Genomic DNA, 22,213 nt, shown 5'->3' with positions numbered 1-22,213 from the left:
CTGAAACAGAGACATACCCTTTACCTAACAACCTGCACAGAATAAAATCACAAATAAAATGTTAAAAATCGAAAATCTGCTGGTACCTTTGGGTCCTGGACATCCTGGGTGACCAGGTGGCCCACATTTCCCTGGACATCCCGGGTTACCCTAAAACCACAAATGAGAACAGGTCAGTAATTGTGGTTCTTTAGTTTAAATGCCTTTACAAACTCTAAGAAGCAAAATGAGCTCTGCTTTCATCAGTTCAACACACCAGGATTTCCTTATAAACCTAATCTTGACCCACTCAGTGATCTCCACCTGCATGTCCGATATTCAATAATTTCATCTTACCGGATCTCCAGTCTGTCCGGGGAAGCCAATGAGTCCTGGAGGCCCTTTGCGTCCACATGGTCCAGGTGGTCCTGATTTGCCACGTGGTCCTGGGGGTCCTGGAAGTCCTACAATGCCTGAAAGACCGTTGATCCCTGGAAAACCTGGATTACCTCTAGCTCCTTGCATACCTTTACACCCTGTAGAGAAATATATGTTTCATATGAGAAAGTTCATAGTAAAGACATCCTTAAAAAGAAGTGGGACAGAAGCCCTAACCTTGGAGAGCATCTGATTTTGTATTTTCTTATTTCTGTAATACCAACACTGTTGTTCTGGACCAGAGTAACAGTTTCACCTGCTCATTTGGCATTTCTACTACCAACTCAGCTTTCATATGTTCTGCTCAGTATATATGTAGCAGAACACCACAATAAACCCAGACTATGACTGCAAACATACGGACTCGACCCAACCTATATTGACGAGATTTCACTGTTTTTCAAAGACAATTTTTGCTTGGCATTTTTTCACGCAGGTGGTATGTTCCCTACCTACTCAGGTGAGGTTATTCAAGCTAACTTTGCTTGAGCAAACTTGGCTAAACGCGACTCAACCAGAAATGTTTGAGAGAGCTACTATAAGTTATACTACTAGCTGCAGTATATGATCACACCACCAGGCGGAGCCTCATGCTGGTTGATGAGATGGAAGACTGCAGCTCGTTTGTATTTAATACTGTAGCGAGGAGGAGGTCGCTCAGACTACCAGCAGTTCCATGCTGGCAAGCATCGTTGGGGTTTAGCTTACAACAGACCACCAAGACTTCTGTGGTGGTTATTGTCTTCTGGTCACATGAATTTACTAAACACTATAGTCAAATGACTGATGAAACCAAGTCGCTTTTATGGCATATCTTAAGTGTCTGTTGTTAAAAATGGCTTCATGAGCACATAGAAAAATGTCCAACAATTACTTTGTTTCAATGATCAATCAACTGACTGGTCGCACGGATGACAATCTGGTAAGAAATCAAAGAATCCTGAATATAAATTCAAGAACAATCCAGAATCACACAATGGCATACATCGATCAGCCACAACATTAAAACCATCGACAACTAAAGTGTACAACACTATTTTTTTTTGTGACAATGCAATATTTTGCTAGGAAACCTTGGGTCCTGGTATTCATCTGGATGTTATTTTGACATTTACCACCTACCTAAACATTGTTCCAGAACAAGACCACTCCTTTTTGGTAACAACAGTTCTCCAATAAGACACTGTGTCCCACTACACCTCAAAAACTGCTGAAGAACAGCTGAAGGAACACAACCAAGAGCTCCAGGTACTGCATCCTAAATCCCTAAATACCAATCCAGTGTATCATTAGTGGGATGTTTCGTAACAAGTCCAATCCATCGAGGCCGAAGCCAAACCCTGCAACCCACAGGACCCAAACAGTCTGCTAGCTTCCTGATGCCTGCCAGACACCACGGGACACCTAGAGATCCGGTATTTTGCCCCGACATGTCAGAACTGTTTTGGTTGCATGAAGAACATCTACGCAAATGTTATGTCGGTGGTTTTATTATTGTGGCTGGTAGGTGTAGATGCTGGTTGCATGACATGTTCTGCCTATAATCCCCCCAAAATCTGTCATTTGCTTGAAAACAGCTGAACTGGGATCATCTAGCAGCACTGAAAAGTTACTTGGGATCAAAGTCACCAAATGTGCAAAGGTTTTCATCAGATTTGTCAGGACTTGTTTTCATGCAGTCCCATTGAAATTATAATTATGGCTCCTTCTCCACCAGACTGTTCCCCAGATGCCTGCTAAGTGGAGAGATCTGCTCAAAGGGTTTTACTGGTTTCTAATCCTGGCTTAATTTACGCATTGTGACTCAACACAACCTGACTTGATTCCACTGGATTTAGGGCTACACAATTAATCAAGTACTATCACAGTTTTGGCATACCCACAATTAAATGATTGACCGTCCTTTAGAAATGCTCTGATCAAAGGAAATTTTACCAAGCGAAAACAGTCATATCAGCTAAACTGAATTGATTTTTCTGTAAATCTGACATTAGAACACCTTATTTCACCTACTAATTTTTGGTCACTGTGGAAGTAACTGAGTGGAGACTAGAGGCTTCTCTGCGCACTTAGCTTGTGTTAGCCAGCTAGCATGTGAGGTGTTTAAGGAACATCCGTCTGGATGACGTTTAGCGTTTTGAAAGGAAGTAATTATTCTCCATTTTGATTCGTCGGGTCTTATTTCTGCTGTCATCAGGATAAAACAGGTTTTTGTAATTTTTTTACTTTAATCTTTATTTACACAGGTGATCTCACTGAGACATGGGGTCTCATTCTCAAGAGACACCTGTCCTCAAATGACAACAGTGTTGATTTGCTTCAGTGACTCAGAGTTGTGTCTTCACTCTTTATTAGTCCCCTGCAAATGACATGTTCAGTCTCTACGGTAACTAACGTGGCTCTGACCTCGTGGTCCAGGGAACCCGACATGTCCTGGAGGTCCTCGTTGGCCCCTTGGCCCTTTGATGGGGATGTAGTTGATCAGTCCTGGAGGCCCCGGGGCCCCTTTACAGCCTACAGGGTTTAAATGCAGAGGAAGTGATGTCAACTAGACATGTTTCACCATCCGTACTACGCAGTGCTATGCTAATATATTTTACTCTAGCAGTGTTTATATACAGTACTGTTATACTGTAACAGCCTACAGTTCTGTTAATATACAGTCCTGTAGTTGTAAAATGATCATATGCAGTACTACGTGTACCTTTCTGTCCTTTTGGCCCTTCACATCCTGGAGCTCCATCTAGTCCACTGGGTCCTCTCTCCCCGGTCCTCCCTGGGGCTCCAGGCTCTCCAGGCAGTCCTGGGGCTCCTGGTCCTCCATCGAGGCCCTGTGGTCCGATCAGACCTGAAACAAGTCCTCAAGTGAAGCTGCATTTTCAGGAAACATTTAAATACAGGTGTGTTGGTGGCAGCAGCTCACCTTTCTGACCACTGGGCCCCGGCAGCCCTGAGTCTCCACTGGAGCCGGAGGGGCCCTGAAGTCCTGGGTACCCAGGGAAACCTGAGGACCCCGGTTTACCAACAGGGCCTTGAGGTCCTACACCAGGGGGACCCTCGACTCCGATCTCACCTTTTTCCCCTGGAAAACCTGAAGAGGCAAAGATGACTTTACAGTATGAGAGAAAAAAAGTGAATTCAATTTAAAGTTTCAGTGAACCATGGTTTACCTGGGAGTCCAATGGGTCCTTGAAGGCCTAAGAGACCCATTAAACCAGGTTTTCCTACATCACACTGGTCAGGTGTGGGTCCTGGCGGCCCAGGTATACCTGGGGCCCCATCATCTCCTCTCTGGCCCTTCACTCCGGGGCCCCCAGACAGACCCAAGATACCTGAACAAACAGTAAATATTTTACATGATTTTCAAAACAGTTACTTCAACACATCGTGACACTTGGTACTGAACTTCATCCTTATCTTCAATATCAACCCTGTATTTCCTGTAAACAACATATTAATGAAACTGGAATGTGTTGCAGGTACAGGAGGGTAATCAAAGTTTCTGTCACTGTCCTACAGAGAGAACATGATGCCTGGAGGAAGATATATTTAGCCTCATATCTCCAGAAAGTCACCTGATTGTCCATCATTGCCGGGGGGACCGGGGACTCCTTTAGGTCCTGGAGAGCCCTGTGGTCCTGGAAACCCGATGGCTCCTGAGGGCCCAACATCAGATTCACCAGCTGGTCCTCTGAGTCCAGGAGATCCTGGGAGCCCTGGAGAACCTGTATGGACAGAAGTGATCATTGAAGCTGCACTGTGTTTTTGAGGGAATTGGTTCCCCTGAGATCCAGGTGAGTACCTCATTGACCTTGTTTCGGTTTGAGTACACCTGATTCATGATGATGGTGTGAGAACAGGTGAGTGTACCTGATTCTCCACCATAACTGAAGCCTTCAGGTCCTTCTTCTCCCGTATCTCCAACCGAACCTTGAGGTCCTGGGAGTTGACAAAGGGAAAGAAAAGATAAAGAAGTCAGAGCTCAGGTGAAGGACGGATGAGATACAGAAATGACGGGTGTGCTTTGGCACCTTGACGTCCAGGTGGTCCAGGAAATCCATACTGTCCTTTGTCTCCTTTAGCTCCATCTGGTCCCGTGATGCCAGGGAAACCTGGAGGTCCTGGGAAGCCGGTGTAACCTGGACAGATGGACAGGTGAGAGGAAGGTTAGATGGACATGTAACCAGGAAGTCAGACAGGCCAACAAACAGATGTTACAGATGTTGTTAACCTGGAGTTCCAGCATCTCCTTTCTCTCCGGGGGCTCCGGGGTTTCGGGGTGCACAAGGCAGAGTATCACCTGTGAGAGGAGTCAAGTAGATTAGCTAGCTTCACGAGAGTCCAGTTAAAGTTGAACAGATTCAGACATCACAGATGGTCTTTGACATGATTACAGAACAGGATCTTCAGCAGCATTACAGGAGCACTGGGAGCAGAGCATCACTGTGCAAGGAGACTATTATGATCATGGTTTGGGTTACTTAGCATTATCTCTGTGTGAAAGCTTACCTTTAACTCCCTTCAGCCCCGGGAGTCCTGGGAATCCTGCAGGTCCGGGATCCCCAGAAGCCCCACGCTCCCCCACCGCTCCGACTACACCAGCTCCAGGGGGACCCGAAGGCCCTAATAACCCCTTTGATCCTGAAAATCCTGGGAGGCCTCTTTCTCCGGGAGAGCTGCTGAAAGTGTCACCCTGAAAAGAAATGGATTTACAGAACTCATAGGTTAAACCAAACAGCAGCGCCACCTACAGGCTTTTCAGTTCATTATGGTCACAACATCCTGATAGTTTCATCCTATAAGGGAGTAGTCTCCAACTTTGAATCATCACGCACCGGTTTCAAGTAAGACAATTTTCTGCGGACCAGTAATCACACACATAAAAAGTAATAATCTTGTACAACAATAAGATCAAATTACTTGCATTTATAAATTTGAAAGACCTTAAAACCCCAAACAATTAATTAACGTTAATTTGGAAGAATTCCATTATTGTTACAGTTTCCAAGTCTGCATCCGCCAAATCACTAAATGACTTTAGACCTGTGGCATTAACTTCTCTTGTTATGAAGTCATTTGAAAAAATTGTCAAGGAGATGCTTATGACCTGTGTTCAAGAGAACCTGGTCCCACTGGAGTTCGCTTACAGGTCAGGCAGAGGTGTTGAAGATGCATTAGCCACCCTTTTAAATCTTGTCTTAACTCATCTTGAGGGAACCAAGACTTTTGCCCGTCTTTTATTTATTGACTTTTCATCTGCTTTTAACTGTATACAGCCACACATTTTAGCAGAAAGATTAAGGGACTTCCATTGCATTGATCCTGGTCTAATAGCTTGGCTAATGGATTTTTTGTGAGGGTCAATGGTGTTTTGTCAGACACCCTCGCCTCCTCCACTGGATCACCTCAGGGCTGCATCCTTTCTCCTTTACTGTTTGTTTTATTCACGAACGAGTGCCAGAGCCAACATGTGGGGCGTCACATTTTGAAATTTGCGGATGACTCAGTGATTGTGTCCTTGCTGAGTAGTGACGACCCTGACCATGGCCCTGTATTGAAGGAATTCACTGATTGGTGTTCCACATCCCTTATGCACATCAGTGTGTTTAAGACTAAAGAGATGTTCATAGACTTTAGGAAACATCAGTCAGTCGCCCCTGCTCTTGTCATCGAGGATCAAGCCGTCGAGCTGGTCCATACTTATAAATATCTCAGCACTAATATTGATGATAAGCTGTCTTTTGACTTTCATGTTGATGCTGTTTGTAGGAAGGTGCACCAACGCATGTATTTTTATAGGAAATTGCAGAGTTTTAAGGTTGATAGTACTTTTATGAAAATGTTTTATTCTTGTTTTATTGAGTCTGTCTAAACTTTTTCTTTTATCTGCTGGTATAGCTTACTTTCACTTAAAAACAAAAACAAATTACAGGGTATAGTGAGAGTATGCAGCAAAATTGCAGGTATTAACCTCAACAATCTCTCTGATGTATACAAGCTCAAAACCCTAAATAAGGCTCACACACTCCTCACTGACCAGAGCCACCCCTTGGTTGGTGAGTTTGTGCTGCTACTGTCAGGCCACAGGTACATCCTGCCAAGATGCAGGACAAATAGACTTAAGCATTCTTTTGTCCCTGCTGCAATTGTCCTGCTAAACAAGTGACTGACTAATCTGTTCGTCCTATTTATTGTTGTCGGCTGCGCTTTATGTAACTGGTACTCCGCGATTGTTGTGACTTTGTTCTGCTGACTGTAGAGTGATTTGCCCCACGGGGACAATAAAAGATTCTTTGATCCTTGATCCTTGATCCTTGAAACAATTCTCAACACATCTCCGGCATCCATCATGTTCTTCAACATCCCGATTGGTTTCACTCAAACCAAGTAATAAGCTTCAGTCTTTTTTTAAGGCTCGTGCCAGACGGAGAACAGGGCAGGTGCTGGTGTATGTGTCGTAGGAGTTGAATGTGATTGTAGAGGAAAAAAAGACAAGACCTATCTCTAAGACTGAGCCCAGCCATCCTGTGGAGGAAACTCATTTCAGCTGCTTGTATCCACGATCTCATTCTTTTGGTCACTACCCAGAGCTCATGACCATAGGTGAGGGTTGGAACATAGATGGACTGGTAAATTGAGAGCTTCTCCTTGAGGCTCAGCTCCCTCTTCACCACGATAGTTCGGTACAACACCTGCATTACTGCTGACGCCGCACCAATCCACCTGTCCATCTCACACTGCATTTTCCCATCACTCATGAACAAGGTCCCGAGATACTTCAACTCCTTCGCTTGGGGAAGCAAAAAAGTTGAAAAAGTAATCTATTTTTAGGGCGTTCGTATAGCTCAACGCGTTGAGCGGGCGACCCATATACAGGGGCTGGTCCCTGACGCAGCTGGCCCGGGTTCGATTCCCGCTCGCGGCCCTTTGCTGCATGTCTTCCCCTGACTCTTCTCCCATTTCCTGTCTCTCTCTCACTGCACCTATCCAATAAAGCTGATAAAAGGCCAAAAAAAAAAAAAGTAATCTATTTTTTTTATTCTTTCTGTGTGGCCCGGTAACCAAATGACCCACAACCCGGTACTGGTCCGCAGACTGGTGGTTGTGGGCCGCTGCTTCAAGGAACTTCAAGGTCAATCTACTGTACAGGGAGTTCCATTCTTAGGGCCCGACATAAGTCGATTTTGCTGTAAGTCAGAATTCCATCAGAAGAGTATGACTTATGCTTGGGAGCCATAATAAAGGGCAAAAACTTAGCAAATATAGCACAATCCAAGGTGGCATACAACCGATGAATGTAAACAAAGCCATCTCATAGCATGACGATGTATTTGTCCGCTCCGCTCGGCAACTAGTTCCACGTAACCAGGTCCGACCTAACGACAAAATGCTGTAAGCAGGGTTTCCTCTACATTCATTCCAGCCACCGCTCCTTCAAATTTCGTTTTTTTCTTTCTTTTTTTTTTTTAATGGTCGCAAGTACTCCACCGCCGCATGTCTCCACCTTCACAGCAGTCTTGCACTGTGTCGGGTACTCACGAGTACCAAGGTAAACTACAGATAACTATCTTGCTCAGTATCTACTCTTTGGTATGTCAAGTTAATACGACATTAATTACTCGCGAGAGCGCGGCCTTGAAAGTGACGTCACATCAAGCACCCAGGCAGCAGGTCAGAGAGTCAGAGGAGCGTTGTCTAGAAAATAGGGCAACGGAGAAATGTTATTAGCTGAAGATAACTCATAATAGTTTTTACAAGTTAAATAGACATTCGCAAAATATTGATTTCCAGCTAACGTTATGTAACATATCGGTAGTTTCAGTTAATTGGGCCCGGTGCCAACTCAGTGTCGCTAACGTGAATAAACTATTGATAGCATTAAGCTAATATCTACACATCATGGTGTAACTGCTGACTGCATTTTCAGATGAGCTTGTTCAAATTTTTTTTTTAATTTTAACCTTCAGCCTTTAAAAAGCCATTTTCAACTGGCCATTCAATAAACAGATTGTACAAGGAAAATCTGCAGTCAAGTGTCATTTGTTTATGTTGCCACGGCTCCCGGGGAGCCTGCCGCCACTGCTGAAAAAAATCCTAGAGGAAACACTGGCCGTAAGTCGAGGACATCGTAAACCGAGGACAACCTGTAGTTCAGATTTATTTTGTACAGTAGAAGCTGCTCTCTGCTGGTAAAGATCCAGAATTCACTTTCTGAAGTGCTCCTGCCATCCTCACCCTCACCCAACTGGTCGAGGCAGATATCTGCCTTCCATGAGCCTGGTTCTTTTGGAGGTTTTGGTTTTCCCTCCCTACCCCAATGGATTTTTAGTTCGTTCCCACCGTCGCTTAGGGAATCTAAAGACTACTTTGGATTGTTGGGTTTTCTCTGTTCTCTGTAGGGTCTATACCTTACTAATCTAAGTGTTTTTAGATGACATGTATGTTGTGAATCTGCATGATATAAATAAAACTGAAGTGAATTGTAAAATGTACCACTGTCTTTATAAAAATCTGTTGGACGGACTGAAGCCTCCATCTCTGTTTTATATCTCCGAGTCTCTTCTTTCCAAACTTGTGCAACAGTTTTTCTTCTCACCAGTTGGCAGCAGAGTTTGATTTAGGTGTGACTGACCTGGGGGCCGGGGTTTCCAGGGGCCCCTGGATCCCCGTCGGGTCCTCGTCTCCCTGAGAATCCTTGTCTGCCTGCAGACCCTGGCTGGCCCATGTTTCCCTTCTCACCTGGAGACAAAGGTCCAATCAGAACCACCGATATGCTGACATGACACCATTAATCATCAGTATTTATAGAGGATTATGATGCTTTTGATTTAATATGATGTTTATGATTTTTGCAGTTGTTTGAAAGAGAAATATCTCATTATTTTTGGTAATATGAAAAGTTTAACAAAGGTGATAAACTCACCTTTAAAATCCACCACAGTAAAATCTCCCTTCTGCCCTTTAAACCCTTTAACCCCTGGAAACCCAGCTGGACCCTGCAAACAAACAAACAAACAAGCAAACAACAGTGAGCTCTGAGTAGCTTCAGTTACCTTTTTTGTAGTTGTTGTTGCTCGGTAACTCACCTGTTCACCGCTCTCTCCTCTGTCTCCAGGTAAACCTTTCTCTCCTCTTATGCCTGGGGCCCCTGGGACCCCTGGTGACCCCGGAGACCCCAAGTCACCCACTGGGCCTGGAGGGCCCCTCAGAACAACTGGAGGGCCACAAGAACAGTCACCACTTCTTCCTGAAACACAGAGGTAGATTTAAAACGTCGATTAGCTCATGTGGTGTTCCTCAGGGAAGTGTCCTGGAGCCTCTGTCATTTCTGTTTCATCGTCTTTTTATTTGTTTAGAAACTTATATTTTGATCATGTGTATACTGCAGGTGAGTTTATATTATGAAAATCAAAATTTACCCTGCACGTTCTCATCTAAAATCAACCTTTTGTAGGTTCTGATTGAAGGATTTGTCACTCAGATCAGAGAACCAGATGAATTTTAAAACAAAAAATGCAGATCTGCGTCATATTCTTAATTGTGGAGTTCCTTAGGGAAGCGTCCCGGAGCCTCTGATAGTTTGATGTATGTTTCATCACAAATAAATATGGGGGAGTTTCCATTCAAAGAATCAGAATTTATAATTATATCAGCAGGTTTTCTTTATGAATATAACAAAGTGAGCCATTTGTATATAAAAAGTACTAACCCTATTGTAAAAAATCTTGGTCATGATCCAGTCAAGCTTTTGTAGGGTCTGGTTAAAGGATTTCAGATCAAAGAACCAGATGGGTTTAAAACAAAATATGCAGATCTATGTCATATTGTTAATTCTGGAGTTCCTCAGAGAAGCATCCTGAAGCCTCTGTTCTTTCTGTTGAAGCTGCTTTACTAGTATAGAGACGTTTATGTTCTGATGTGTTTCTTATTTTTAAGTACAGGTAACTATTCATTGTGAAAATCAAAAATTATCCTGCATGACCTTATCTTAAAATTTTGTTTTCTTTATGACTTTAAGAATGCAAGCCATTTTTGAAAAGTATTTCACATATGTGGTTCACTGTGAAACATCTCCATCATGAGCCAGTTAACTGTTATTTAGCTGCAATTTTGTCAGTGCGAGTTACAAGATTTGTTGCTCAGATCAGAAATCCTGATCAATTTTAAAACAAATCGTGGAGTTCCACAGGGAAACGTCCTGGAGCCCCTGTTCTTTCTGTTCATCCTGATATTAAGGATCACTTTTCACTTGGGCCAGGTTCTGTTTTAGTATACAAGATGTTTAGTTTGTTCTGTATTTTATTATGTATAAGTATAGATGACTTGGAAGACTTCATAGCCAAGAAGTAAATTTTTTTCTGTGGTAACCTTTTGGCAAAATATTTGTTCTCTTTTCATGTCTTATTTGTCTTCTTTAAGCCATTCATAGGCACGAGGTCTTCAAAGTCTTTTAAATGTTTATTAGTCTTAACAGTCTCTATTCAGTCAAAGATATCAATCCATACATCCAGCTACTGACCTTTAAACCCTGCGAAGCCTTGGACCCCCGGGGCCCCCGGCAGACCTGGATCTCCAGTCTGTCCCGGGGCTCCAGGAAGACAGTAACTACCTGGAAAGAAAACCAGGGAGTCAGTGGAGCAACAGCTACAAGTGGCTGTTGCTGAACAACACAGGTGGTAACTCTGTTCTTTGGTACCTGGAATACCCGGCTCTCCTTTGAGGCCCCTGAGTCCAGGCCGTCCTGGTTTTCCAGGTTCTCCGGGTGAGAGTTCGTCTTGAAACATCTGACCTGGATCTCCTTTGTCTCCTTTGTCTCCTCGAACCCCTGTCTCACCCAGAACACCTGGCAGTCCTAAATAAGATAACAAAGACCCATCAGACCGCCTTAAATCTCAGCAGGACACATCAACCCTTTACCACCCTAAATGTGAGCTAGAGACAACAACTGTATACCACCTTAAATCTGAGCAGAAGGAAGCAAGTCTAATACCATCTTAAACCTGACTTCATAAGCCTCAGTGACTTTATACACCTTCATACCTCCTTAAATCTCAGCACTACACATCATACTGCCTTAAATTGACCTATTGACTCTTTCAATCTTATCTCAACATGCCCAAGCTGCCTTAAATCAACCTCATACCACCTTACATCTGACTTCAACACACTCATACCACCTTAACTCTGAGCACAGAATCCATATATGGCTCTAAATCAACCTCATACCACCTTAAATCTACAAACAGTGCCCTCATACGGCTTTATCTTACTACAGCATCCTCATACCACCTTAAATCTAAGGTCTCTGGTATCATATTGATATGTTTCTCCGTGATCAAACAGAGAGAAACGGTGATTGGTTTAGTATTGACCAGGTATTGATCTGCCAACGACTCCTTTGGGTCCATGTGTTCCCATTGGTCCGATGTCCCCTGGAGGGCCGCTCAGTCCGGAGGCCCCGGGTTCTCCGAGGGTTCCTGGAAGAAAGGCCACACATCACAGTAAGCAGACAGAGACAGAACATGGCGATCAATTAGCTGATCGATCGGTGTATAGATCCGTGCCTTTGTGTGTGATGTCTGCATGCTGAGGGAGGCCTTTAGGACCTGGATCTCCCATCACGCCCTGGGAGCAGACAAAGAAAGATTATCTAGAACTTCATACGATTTATATCATCAATATGTTTCCTTTAAACAAACTGTTCTCCGTGTTTGTGTCTCAGCTGTGTTCTCCAGAGTGACTTTAAATGAGACCAAACCTGGAAGAACCAGAACCACACTGACCTTCGGACCTTCTTGTCCAATCAGACCTGGAAGTCCTGGACTTCCTCGTATGCCCTGAGTTCACAAAAACACACTCAGTTAAATCACTAGCAAGGAACCAGACCAGAATCTTTCAAGAAAAACACACCAGAACCTCTGGAGAACTAGACCAGAACCTCTGAGGAAGAGCCAGGCCTAAGGTTCTCAGGAGTAAAAGCCCAGAACCTCTAAGAAAAATAGACCAATACCTCTGAGAAACCAGATCAGACTCTCTGAGGAACTGGACCTGAACCTCTGAGGAACCAAATCTGAACCTCTGAAGAATGACAGATCTAAACCTCTGAGGAACAGGACCTGACTCTCAAAGGAACCAGATCTGAACCTCCCAGGAACCAAATCTGAATCTCTGAGGAACCAAATGTGACCCAAGGAGGAATGACAGATCAGAACTTCTGGGGAACTGGACCTGATTCTCAGATGAACTGGACCTGAACCTCTGAGGAACCAAATCTGACCCTCTGAGGAACTGGACTTGACACTCAAAGGATCCAGATCTGAACATCCCAGGAACCAAATCTGAACCTTTGAGGAACCAAATCCAACCCTTGGTGGAATGGCAGAACTGAACCTCCAAGGAACAATAGACTAGAACCTCTGACGACCTGGACCTGAACCTCTTAGGAACAACAGACCAGAGTTTCTTTGACAAACTATAAACCGATGTGTTGACTCACCTTGAATCCTTTATCTCCGGTTAGACCAGGTTCCCCAGAGAACCCCTGAAATACAATAATAACAGCTGCTCACATCAGACTGATCAGAAACCTCCACCACAACTTTTACCAGAACTCATCAATAATGTGAAAATGATGATGGTTCACCCTGGGTCCGGGAAACCCCACGATCCCCTTCTCTCCTTTGATCCCCGGGAGCGCATCCAAACCCTGGAACCACATAGAGAACCTCATGATCTCCACCTTCTATATATCCATCAATTAACATGTATTCAATAATGTTCTTGACAGTAAAGTTACATTAGAGCAGCACTTATGACCCCCATCTGGTTCTGGAGAACCTGAAGTTGTTCCACAGCAGCTAATTTTCTTAAAATACGTGATCATCTCAAGAACAAACATAAAGCAGACAATGTTCATGATAATCAAGAGAACCTTTTATTCAGGAGGACTCTGTGTTCTAGATGTTTTATCAGATGTCTAAACTTACCGGCAATCCCTGAACTCCACAGGCTCCTTTAATTCCTCGTGGGCCCTGGAAAAACAACAGAAACTTGCATTAGAGCATTAGAACCAAAAGATCTCCATTTTAACCCCATATTAGAATCAAATACTGGAACCAGAAGAACTCAGCATTACAATCAACAGAGTTCAATATAAGAACCAACACAAAGAACTAACAGAACCATAAACTTGATTCAAAAGATCCCAATCTTTATACTCCATATTAGAACCCAACATCAGGACCAACGGAACCTCACCTTGAAACCAACAGAACCTAACATTAGAACCAAAAAGGTCTAATCTTTATCTCCACATTAGAACCCAACATTAAAACTAACAGAACCCCTTATAAGAATTAATGGAACACAGCATTAGAACCAAAAGAAGTCAATCTTAAAGCCTCACATTGGAAACAACAGAAGTTAACATTATAACCAACAGAACCCAGAAGTAGAACAAAAAGAATAAAATTTTTAAACCTCTATATTTGAACCCAACATTAGAATCACAATAACCCAAAAGTACCAATCTTTGAACACCTTCTTAAAACCTAACATTAGAACCAACAGAACCTAATATAAGAACCAGAAGAATGGAATCACTGAACCCTCATTAAAACCAAATGAACTCAACATTAGAAACAACAGTACCCCATATTAGAACCAACAGAATCCAACACCACGACTAAAAAAACCAAATCTTTGAACCCACACTGGAACTCACCATTAGAACCAAAAGAAGCCAACGTTTGAATGAAAAGAACCTACCATAAGGATCAAAAGAAGCCCATATTATAACCAACAGAACCCAGAAATAGAACCAGAAGAATACAATCTTTAAACCTCTATATTTGAACCAACAGAACTCAACGTTAGACTCTAATGAACCCAAATTTTATAGCCCAACATTTGACTCAAAATAACTTGACATTAGACGTTGACACAAGAACCACAGGAACCAAACATTAGAACCCAACAACCCTGTGTCTGAACTGGAACTACAGCACAGCAGTAGAACCACAGAACAAACAGAACACATCTCCGCTGTAGTAAAACAATTTTTATAGTAGAACCGCTACAAAGATGACTGAACAAAGCTGCAATTTGACTGGCTGTAACATGCTGAAGCCCCGCCCACCTGTTCTCCTTTGATGTACAGGTCTTCTGGAGGGTCGACGTACTCGAACGGCCCCGGAGGCCCCTGGAGGCCCTGATCCCCCTGTGGAACACAAACAGTACTGCAGTACTACTACTGGTGATACACTGTGAACGTGTCCTGCTGGTCATGCCCCCTCAGTGACGTCACTACAGGCGTTTCCCTGGTGTGATGTCATCAAGGGGGCGTGGCCAGCAGAGAACAGGTGTGTTTGTACCTCGTCTCCTTTCTGTCCAGGCAGAGATCGACCTTTTTCTCCCTGAAACACACAAACGCCAGCTGTGAGAAGACTGATCTGTAATCAGTTATCGATCAGCTGATGTTCTGTAGCTTAAATGTTTTAATTCAAACTGGTGTGTAGTACTTACAGGTGGACCTCTAGAACCAGGCTGACCAGGGATTCCCTAAACAGAGACACAATTTTATCCACATGAATCAAAATAACAGTAACATTAAAGAACCAAAGTGCTCCTTCAGTCTGAAACATTTGGAATACAGATCAGCTGTCCACAGCTGGAAACACAGATTCACCCAATCAGTGTTTCTGGTTTGTTGAGACTCACATTGGTTCCGTCCAGTCCTACAGGACCTGGAGCTCCATTTGGACCAGGGGGTCCCAATTCACCCTGCAGACAGACAGGAATGTTCCAGGTTCATGTTCACATGGTGTTGTTTATTTTGTTTGTTGTTTATTTGTTTGTTTACGCACCGGCAGGCCAGGAAGTCCACTGGGCCCGATGTCTCCCTGTCAGACAGAAACACTGAGATTAGTGTTACGAGTTACAGAAACCACGATCTGCAGTACAGGTGTACAAATATTCTACATGTACCTGCAGTACAGGTGTAACTATATTCTAGATGTACCTGTAGTACCTACGTAAAGATATTACTGGTGTACATGTAGTACAGCTGTAAATATAGCACAGGTATACCTACAGTACAGGTGTGAATACAGAACATTACAAGTGTACTTACAGTTACTCCAGGGAACTGTATAAAGTAGACAGATGGATCTCCTGGAAATCCCTTCAGTCCTGGAAAGCCCTGCAGAATTATACACTGTTACCATGGTGACGACATAATAGTACACTATATACACTGCATTACTACTGTATACCACTCCTTGACTGGTACTTAGTGCTGTTAGATAAGAGAAGTTCATATAAGACATTGTGAAGATGATTTTACTGATCTAAAATTCAAAGTTTCCTCTGGAGTCTGGTAAAAATTACTACACATCACCGGTTCTCCAGGGGGTCCTTGTTCTCCAGGAAGTCCAGTCTGTCCTCGGTCCCCTGTGGTTCCGTTACATCCATCCAGACCTGGAAAACCGGGACCTCCAGCAGGTCCTGGGTGCCCCTGAACACAAACAGATGTGAGTCAGTACAGCTGGACCACTGACAGTGGCTGAGATGTTGAGGGAGGCGGGGCTTCTTACCGGAACTCCCTCTAATCCTGGAAAACCACCGATGCCAACAATTCCCTGAAACAAACGAACAGAATGTTAAACTAAAATACAACCAGGTGTCAGGTAGACACCGTGTGATGTCGCTGAAAGCTGTGATTGGTCAAACAAACCAGGAAACATTGTTTACCAGTGAAAATAATTCAGTAGGACCATGTTTACTTACCATGTCACCTTTCAGTCCTGGAGCTCCAGTCGGCCCCTCGTCTCCTCTATGGCCCTTCTCTCCTGGAGGCCCCCGAGGGCCCGGGAAGCCTGGGGGCCCCTGAGGACCCTGTGGACCCAGAGCACCTGGAGATCCCTGCAGAAAGGAAAAACAGCACAGTCAGAACTTGAAGAGTAGACTGGTAATAATCCAGTCCTTAGGTAACTCCCTAGGCCATTTCACTACAATTACCATCTTTAATTACCCCCCCACGGTAGTTTTACTACGATTACAATCTTTAATTACCCTCCACATGGCAGTTTCACCATCATTAACACACCGAGTCATCCCTCACAGGCAGTTGAAACCATCACTGACATCTTACATCTTCCAACCCCAGGCAGTTTCACAATCTGACACACAGTCATACATCCCTTGGTTGTTCCATCACTACATCTTCAGTAATACCTTCTCAAGTAATTTTACTACCATTGACGACTTAACTCTTCCATCCCCAAGCAGTTTCACCACCTTTAGCACCTTGAGGTATACCTCCGCAGGTAGGTTTACCACCACTTACACATGAATTCAAGAGTTTCACTATCTTTCACAGCTTGAGCCATCCCTCCCAAGCAGTTTAACCATTATTGACATCTTCAGTCAGACCTCCTCGGGTAGTTTAACTACCATTGACAACTTAAGTTTTCCATCCCCAAGCAGTTTCACTACCAATAACACCTTGAGTCAGCACTCCCCTGGCAGTTACACCACGACTAAACCATAAAGTAATCCCATCCTAAACAGCTTAGTCACTACTGACACCTTGAGCCATCCCTCGCCAGGCAGTTGAAACCATTACTGACATCTTCAGTAATACCTCCTCAGGTAGTTCTTCCACCCTTGACAACCTCAGTCTTCCATCCCCAAGCAGTTTCACCACCTTTAGCACCTTGAGGTTTACCTCCACAGGTAGGTTTACCACCACTGACACGTGAATTCAAGAATTTCACTATCTTTCACAGCTTGAGCCATCCCTCCCAAGCAGTTTAACCACTACTGACATCTTCAGTCAGACCTCCTCGGGTAGTTTAACCACCATTGACGACTTAAGTCTTTCATCCACGGACAGTTTCACCACCATTAACACCTTGAGTCAGCACTCCTGAGGTTGTTACACCACCATTGACCCATAAAATAATCCTTTCTCAGGCAGTTCAAAACCTTTAAGCACCTTGAGTTATACATCCACCGACAGTGTCACCATTTCTGACATCTTCAGTCATACCTTGTTAGGCAATCTCACTACCATTAACACCTTGAGTCAGCACTCCCCTGGCAGTTACACCACCACTAAACCATAAAGTAATCCCACCATAGGTAGTTTAATCACAGCTGACATTCTACATCATCCCCCTCAAGGCAGTTTCACAATCACTGGCCTGTAGTCATCTTCCCTTGGCAGTAAAATCACCATTGACACCTCGATTCATCCTTCCCCTGGCAGTTTCATTGCTACTGACATCGTCAGTCAGACCTCATGTAGTTCTACCACCGCTGACATCTTAAATCTTCCATCCCTAGGTAGTTATTCCACCATGAACACTGAGAGTCAGCACTCCCCAGGCAGTTACATGACCATTGACCCATAAAGTAATCCCTCTCCAGGCAGTTTCACCACCTTTAACTCCTTGAGTTATACCTCCGCAGACAACTTCATTGCTACTGACATCTTCAGTTATACCTCCCCTGGCAGTTACTGCCACCACTGAACCATAAAGCAATCCCACCCCAGGTAGTTTAGTCACTACTGACACCTTGAGCCATCCCTCCCCAGGCAATTGAAACCAGACCTCCTCAGGTAGTTTTCCCACCATTGACAACTTAAGTCTTTCATCCCCATGTAGTTTCACCACATTTAAGTGAAAACCTGTGAAGTGGAAACCATTTCAGGTGACTACCTCATGAAGCTCATGGAGAGAATGCCAAGAGTGTGCAGGAATCAAAGTAAAGGGTGGCTATTTCAAGAATTTAAAATATAAAACAGTTTTGATTTATTTTACACTTCTTTGTTTACTACATAATTCCATATGTGTTCATTCAGAGTTTTGATGCCTTCAGTGAGAATCTAGAATGTAAATAGTCATGAAAATAAAGAGAAACTATTCAATGAGAGGGTGTGACTGGTGTTGTATGATGATCAATCACCCTAATTTGATGCCGTAGTGGTCGATTCTTAACAGTACATTCACCCTGATGGTAAACACGGATCCAACATGGACTCTTCCACACCATCCACTCCAACAATTAACCAATTAGTTGTCAGATATTGAACCAATCACCAACTATTTCAACAATAGATTGTTCAGTTTGAGTCAGCTTTTTGGGAAGGAACTCTAAATTCTCTGATTGCTGCTTCTTATATGTGAATATTTTCTAGTTTTGGGCTTCAGGGAAACAATGAGCCACATTTTGACCATTTTCTGATATTTTTAAGACCAAATAATCAATATTTAGCTAAGTTTTTCAGTTATTCACACAATCCGCTCCAGAAAATGACTAATTGTTCAGAAACTCAGTCTTCAGCCTGCAGGAGGCGCCTAAGACACATGTTAAATCCAGATGTTAATGCAGGGAGGAGGTGTAATAATGCTCTCTGACCACAGAGGGGCAGTATGATCCAACAACCAGAGGTGGATCAGACTGAACGTTTCCTTAAATCATTTAAAATGGCACAACAACCCAGTAAGAACACAGTTTTAAACAAAGAACCAAAGAAAAAAAGGGAATAATGTCGATTCAGGGCCAATAATTAATAAGAAAATTAAGATTTTATGTAAAAAGTGAGAGAGTCTGACTTTTGAAAACCCAATAAAGATGGTAAGTCTTTTCACTCCACTGATTCTAGATCTGTTTAGAGTTTAAAATCTGATTAAACTGCATCAGATCTTAATGTTTAAACTGAAATCTGCACTGTGGATCTTTTTATTGGTTAAACAATAATAACTAATATTATTATTGAGCAATTTATTGTTTTTACTTGGCCTAATTTAACTGTAAGAAGCATTTACAACCACAGATGACAGAAAAATTGTTAATTATGACATTGAGAGGAAATAATTCTAATTTTTATGCATATTTTTGTTTTAAGTTGTTGAATTTTGCTGTGTTTTACTATTTTATTGTGCTCTTTGATTTAAATTTCATTTTAACCCACTGTTTCAATGTTTTATCCTGTGATTTTCCCACTGATTTTAGCTTTGATTCCTGGTTTACATGACTAGAAGCATTCTGTAAGGCTGATTTGGAACAGAGCTGCACAAATAAAACGATAAGCATCCATTTTAACTTCTAAATCTGCATATTTTCATGAAGTAAAATTAATTTTCACAACTTCTGACATCTGTATAACTTCATAATTTAATATTTTTACACCATATAATATTTTTACACCATTTTTACACCATAAAAATGTGTAATTTAAGCAGTGATGCTAAGATCCTCTTATCTGGAGCTGATTTCTTTAAGATATTTGACATTTTTATAAAATGTTTTTGATTCTATAGCGCCTCAAAGTCAAAAATGTTGAGGTTTATTCAGTTTATTTAGCGGTTATGAAAGTGGGTCATCAGTTAGACGGTTTTGCGCTCCTGATCAGCAGGAATATCTGCGAGGTAATGAGGCCTTACAGGCAGAAAGGCATAAAAGCAGCGAGGAGACGCATCACCTGAGCAGGTGAGGATGAAGTTTTTTAAGGTCCGAGGTTCGTTTACCATAACAGACGCCTGCAGATCTTCATTACACCGTGAGTCATATCAGAGTTTCTGCAGCAAAAACCTCAAAAGCTTCCTGTTAGAACACGTTAACAGAACGAACAAATTCATCAACATGATACTGAGGTCTCTATGGAAACGTGACTTATCAATAAATCCCCCATCGTGATCAATAACAGCTGATTCTCAGCCCAAACATGAAGGACGACTTCTTCAATTCATGTGAACAATCAGTTTTTCTGTTTTCAGTGCTATGGTAAGTAAACATCTGGACAGAAAACATCTGGACCGTAAACATATATATATATATATATATATATATATATATATATATACACACATCTGGTCAGTAAATATCTGTATCAATAAACATCTGTATCAGTATTTTCAGATCACTGCATCTAATAAATCCATCTTCATGTATTGATCATTTATAATCAATGAGTTAACATGTAATAAATGTTCATAACACTGTAATGTGATCATAACCTGATATTTATAGATAATTGATTATGGTTAATGTTCACTGTTCAGCACTTTTGTACAAATAAAGTTATTGAACAGTGGTTGTACCTGATGTATAAACAGACGTATTCAGAACATAATGCAGCTGAAACTTTGTGAATATTAATAAATAAACTACTGACATTCATGAATGAGTGATGAAGACCAGAAAAAGACTTTTAGATATTAAACCAATACTGATCAATACGGAGCTGCTGATTTTTCTGTGTGTGTGTGTGTGTGTGTGTGTGTGTGTGTGTGTGTGTGTGGGTGTGTGTGTGGGTGTGTGTCTATCTGTCAGTGTGTGTGTGTGTGATGAGATGTGACAGCTGTGATCTCTGTTAGTCCTCTCTCTGTCCTCTTTTCTCTGAAACCACTCAGCTGTGAAATCACTGAGACAGACGTCTTCCCACAATCCTCTCTGCCTGTCTGCTGCCCCCAGCTGTACAAACACACACACACACACACACACACACACACACACACACACACACACACACACACACACACACACACACACACACACACACACACACACACACACACACACTCAGAGCAGGTCACTTTCTGTTTGTGGCCTTGTCGACACCCTGACAGATACAAGCTGCTGCTGCTGCTGTTGTTGTTGTTGTTGTTTACCCGATCAGGTGACTGCAGTGACAGCTAACATGTCACGTTAAATCAGCCACTTGATTGGCTCCTGACTCAAATCATCATAAAGACCACATGATCAGGTAAACTGACACAAACAACAGCTCAAACATCTGGAGCACAGTGTCACCGTGGTTCCAGAACCACCTGGAATACTGTCAGTGTCCACATGAACATCTGGACCATGCTGTAACCACAGACACAAACATCTGGACCACTGTAATAGTCCAAAGAAACATCTGGACCATTGTGACTGCTCACTGCAACATCTGGACAACATAATGATCACAAACATCTGGGCCATGCCATTGCTGTGACCCAAAACATCTGGACCACCCTATTATAGTTCACAGAAACATCTAGACCAATGTGACTGTGGAAGAAAACATCTAAACCACTGTGTGACCCAAAACATCTGGATCACCGTGACTATGACTGTGGACAGAAACACCCGAACCACTATACATCCAACATCTGGACCACACTGCTGCAGAAAAAAAAACATCTGGACCAATGTGACTGTGTCCACCAACATCTGGACCACATCATGACTCTGGACAACAACATCTGGACTACACTGTGACTGTGCAAGAAACATCTGTAACATGGTGTATGTCCACAGAAACATCTGGGTCACACTGTGAATATCCGCATAAATGTACGTCCACCAACATCTGGACCACAAAGACTGAAACATCCAAACATCTGGACCGCTCGGTGACTTCTCGCCATGTTGCCGTGACAACAGCCACTGGGTCAGTTTTCTTTTTTCTGTCAACATCAGATTAAAGTTGTTTCTGGAAACAGAAGCTCAGAGTTCAAGGAGCCACTGTGACATCACACCGCTCTGTCTGTGTGTGTGTGTGTGTGTGTGTGTGTGTGTGTGTGTGTGTGGAATCTGCTGAGTCAGTTTAAGGTAAACAGCTGTTAATTTAATACCAACACACTCCTCTATCCAGCAGCTCCTCATCACAGTGTGTGTGTGTGTGTGTGTGTGTGTGTGTGTGTGTGTGTGTGTGTGTGTGTGTGTGTGTGTGTTCGTGCATCTGTGTGTGTGTGTCTGTGTTTACGAGTCGACAGTAAAGGTGTCACTTGTCTGTTAACAG

The 22,213-nt window shown here is 42.9% G+C and overlaps 1 protein-coding gene across 1 annotated transcript in view; it reads right to left on the bottom strand.

The window, feature by feature from the left end:
* The window catches only part of col4a4 (collagen, type IV, alpha 4), a 49,576-nt gene that overhangs the window by 12,962 nt on the left and 14,401 nt on the right, over positions 1 to 22,213 (bottom strand). The window contains exons 5-35 of the mRNA XM_023289778.3: positions 16,204 to 16,338; positions 16,011 to 16,055; positions 15,815 to 15,931; positions 15,548 to 15,616; positions 15,282 to 15,317; positions 15,136 to 15,198; positions 14,941 to 14,976; positions 14,790 to 14,831; positions 14,555 to 14,635; positions 13,404 to 13,448; positions 13,061 to 13,123; positions 12,914 to 12,958; positions 12,201 to 12,254; positions 11,982 to 12,042; positions 11,790 to 11,894; positions 11,114 to 11,269; positions 10,937 to 11,026; positions 9,504 to 9,664; positions 9,341 to 9,413; positions 9,050 to 9,156; positions 4,927 to 5,110; positions 4,649 to 4,717; positions 4,449 to 4,556; positions 4,288 to 4,356; positions 3,993 to 4,142; positions 3,588 to 3,749; positions 3,341 to 3,508; positions 3,122 to 3,265; positions 2,824 to 2,931; positions 337 to 515; positions 87 to 150 (exon numbers count right to left, since the gene is read on the bottom strand). Coding sequence (XP_023145546.2) covers positions 87 to 150; positions 337 to 515; positions 2,824 to 2,931; positions 3,122 to 3,265; positions 3,341 to 3,508; positions 3,588 to 3,749; positions 3,993 to 4,142; positions 4,288 to 4,356; positions 4,449 to 4,556; positions 4,649 to 4,717; positions 4,927 to 5,110; positions 9,050 to 9,156; positions 9,341 to 9,413; positions 9,504 to 9,664; positions 10,937 to 11,026; positions 11,114 to 11,269; positions 11,790 to 11,894; positions 11,982 to 12,042; positions 12,201 to 12,254; positions 12,914 to 12,958; positions 13,061 to 13,123; positions 13,404 to 13,448; positions 14,555 to 14,635; positions 14,790 to 14,831; positions 14,941 to 14,976; positions 15,136 to 15,198; positions 15,282 to 15,317; positions 15,548 to 15,616; positions 15,815 to 15,931; positions 16,011 to 16,055; positions 16,204 to 16,338 — 2,989 coding nt within the window. The remainder of the gene's footprint in view (positions 1 to 86; positions 151 to 336; positions 516 to 2,823; positions 2,932 to 3,121; positions 3,266 to 3,340; positions 3,509 to 3,587; positions 3,750 to 3,992; positions 4,143 to 4,287; positions 4,357 to 4,448; positions 4,557 to 4,648; positions 4,718 to 4,926; positions 5,111 to 9,049; positions 9,157 to 9,340; positions 9,414 to 9,503; positions 9,665 to 10,936; positions 11,027 to 11,113; positions 11,270 to 11,789; positions 11,895 to 11,981; positions 12,043 to 12,200; positions 12,255 to 12,913; positions 12,959 to 13,060; positions 13,124 to 13,403; positions 13,449 to 14,554; positions 14,636 to 14,789; positions 14,832 to 14,940; positions 14,977 to 15,135; positions 15,199 to 15,281; positions 15,318 to 15,547; positions 15,617 to 15,814; positions 15,932 to 16,010; positions 16,056 to 16,203; positions 16,339 to 22,213) is intronic.

The sequence above is a fragment of the Amphiprion ocellaris genome, chromosome 7 (genome assembly GCF_022539595.1).
Source record: "Amphiprion ocellaris isolate individual 3 ecotype Okinawa chromosome 7, ASM2253959v1, whole genome shotgun sequence".
Lineage (NCBI taxonomy): Eukaryota > Metazoa > Chordata > Actinopteri > Pomacentridae > Amphiprion > Amphiprion ocellaris.
This window is presented reverse-complemented; position numbering and strand designations above follow the sequence as displayed.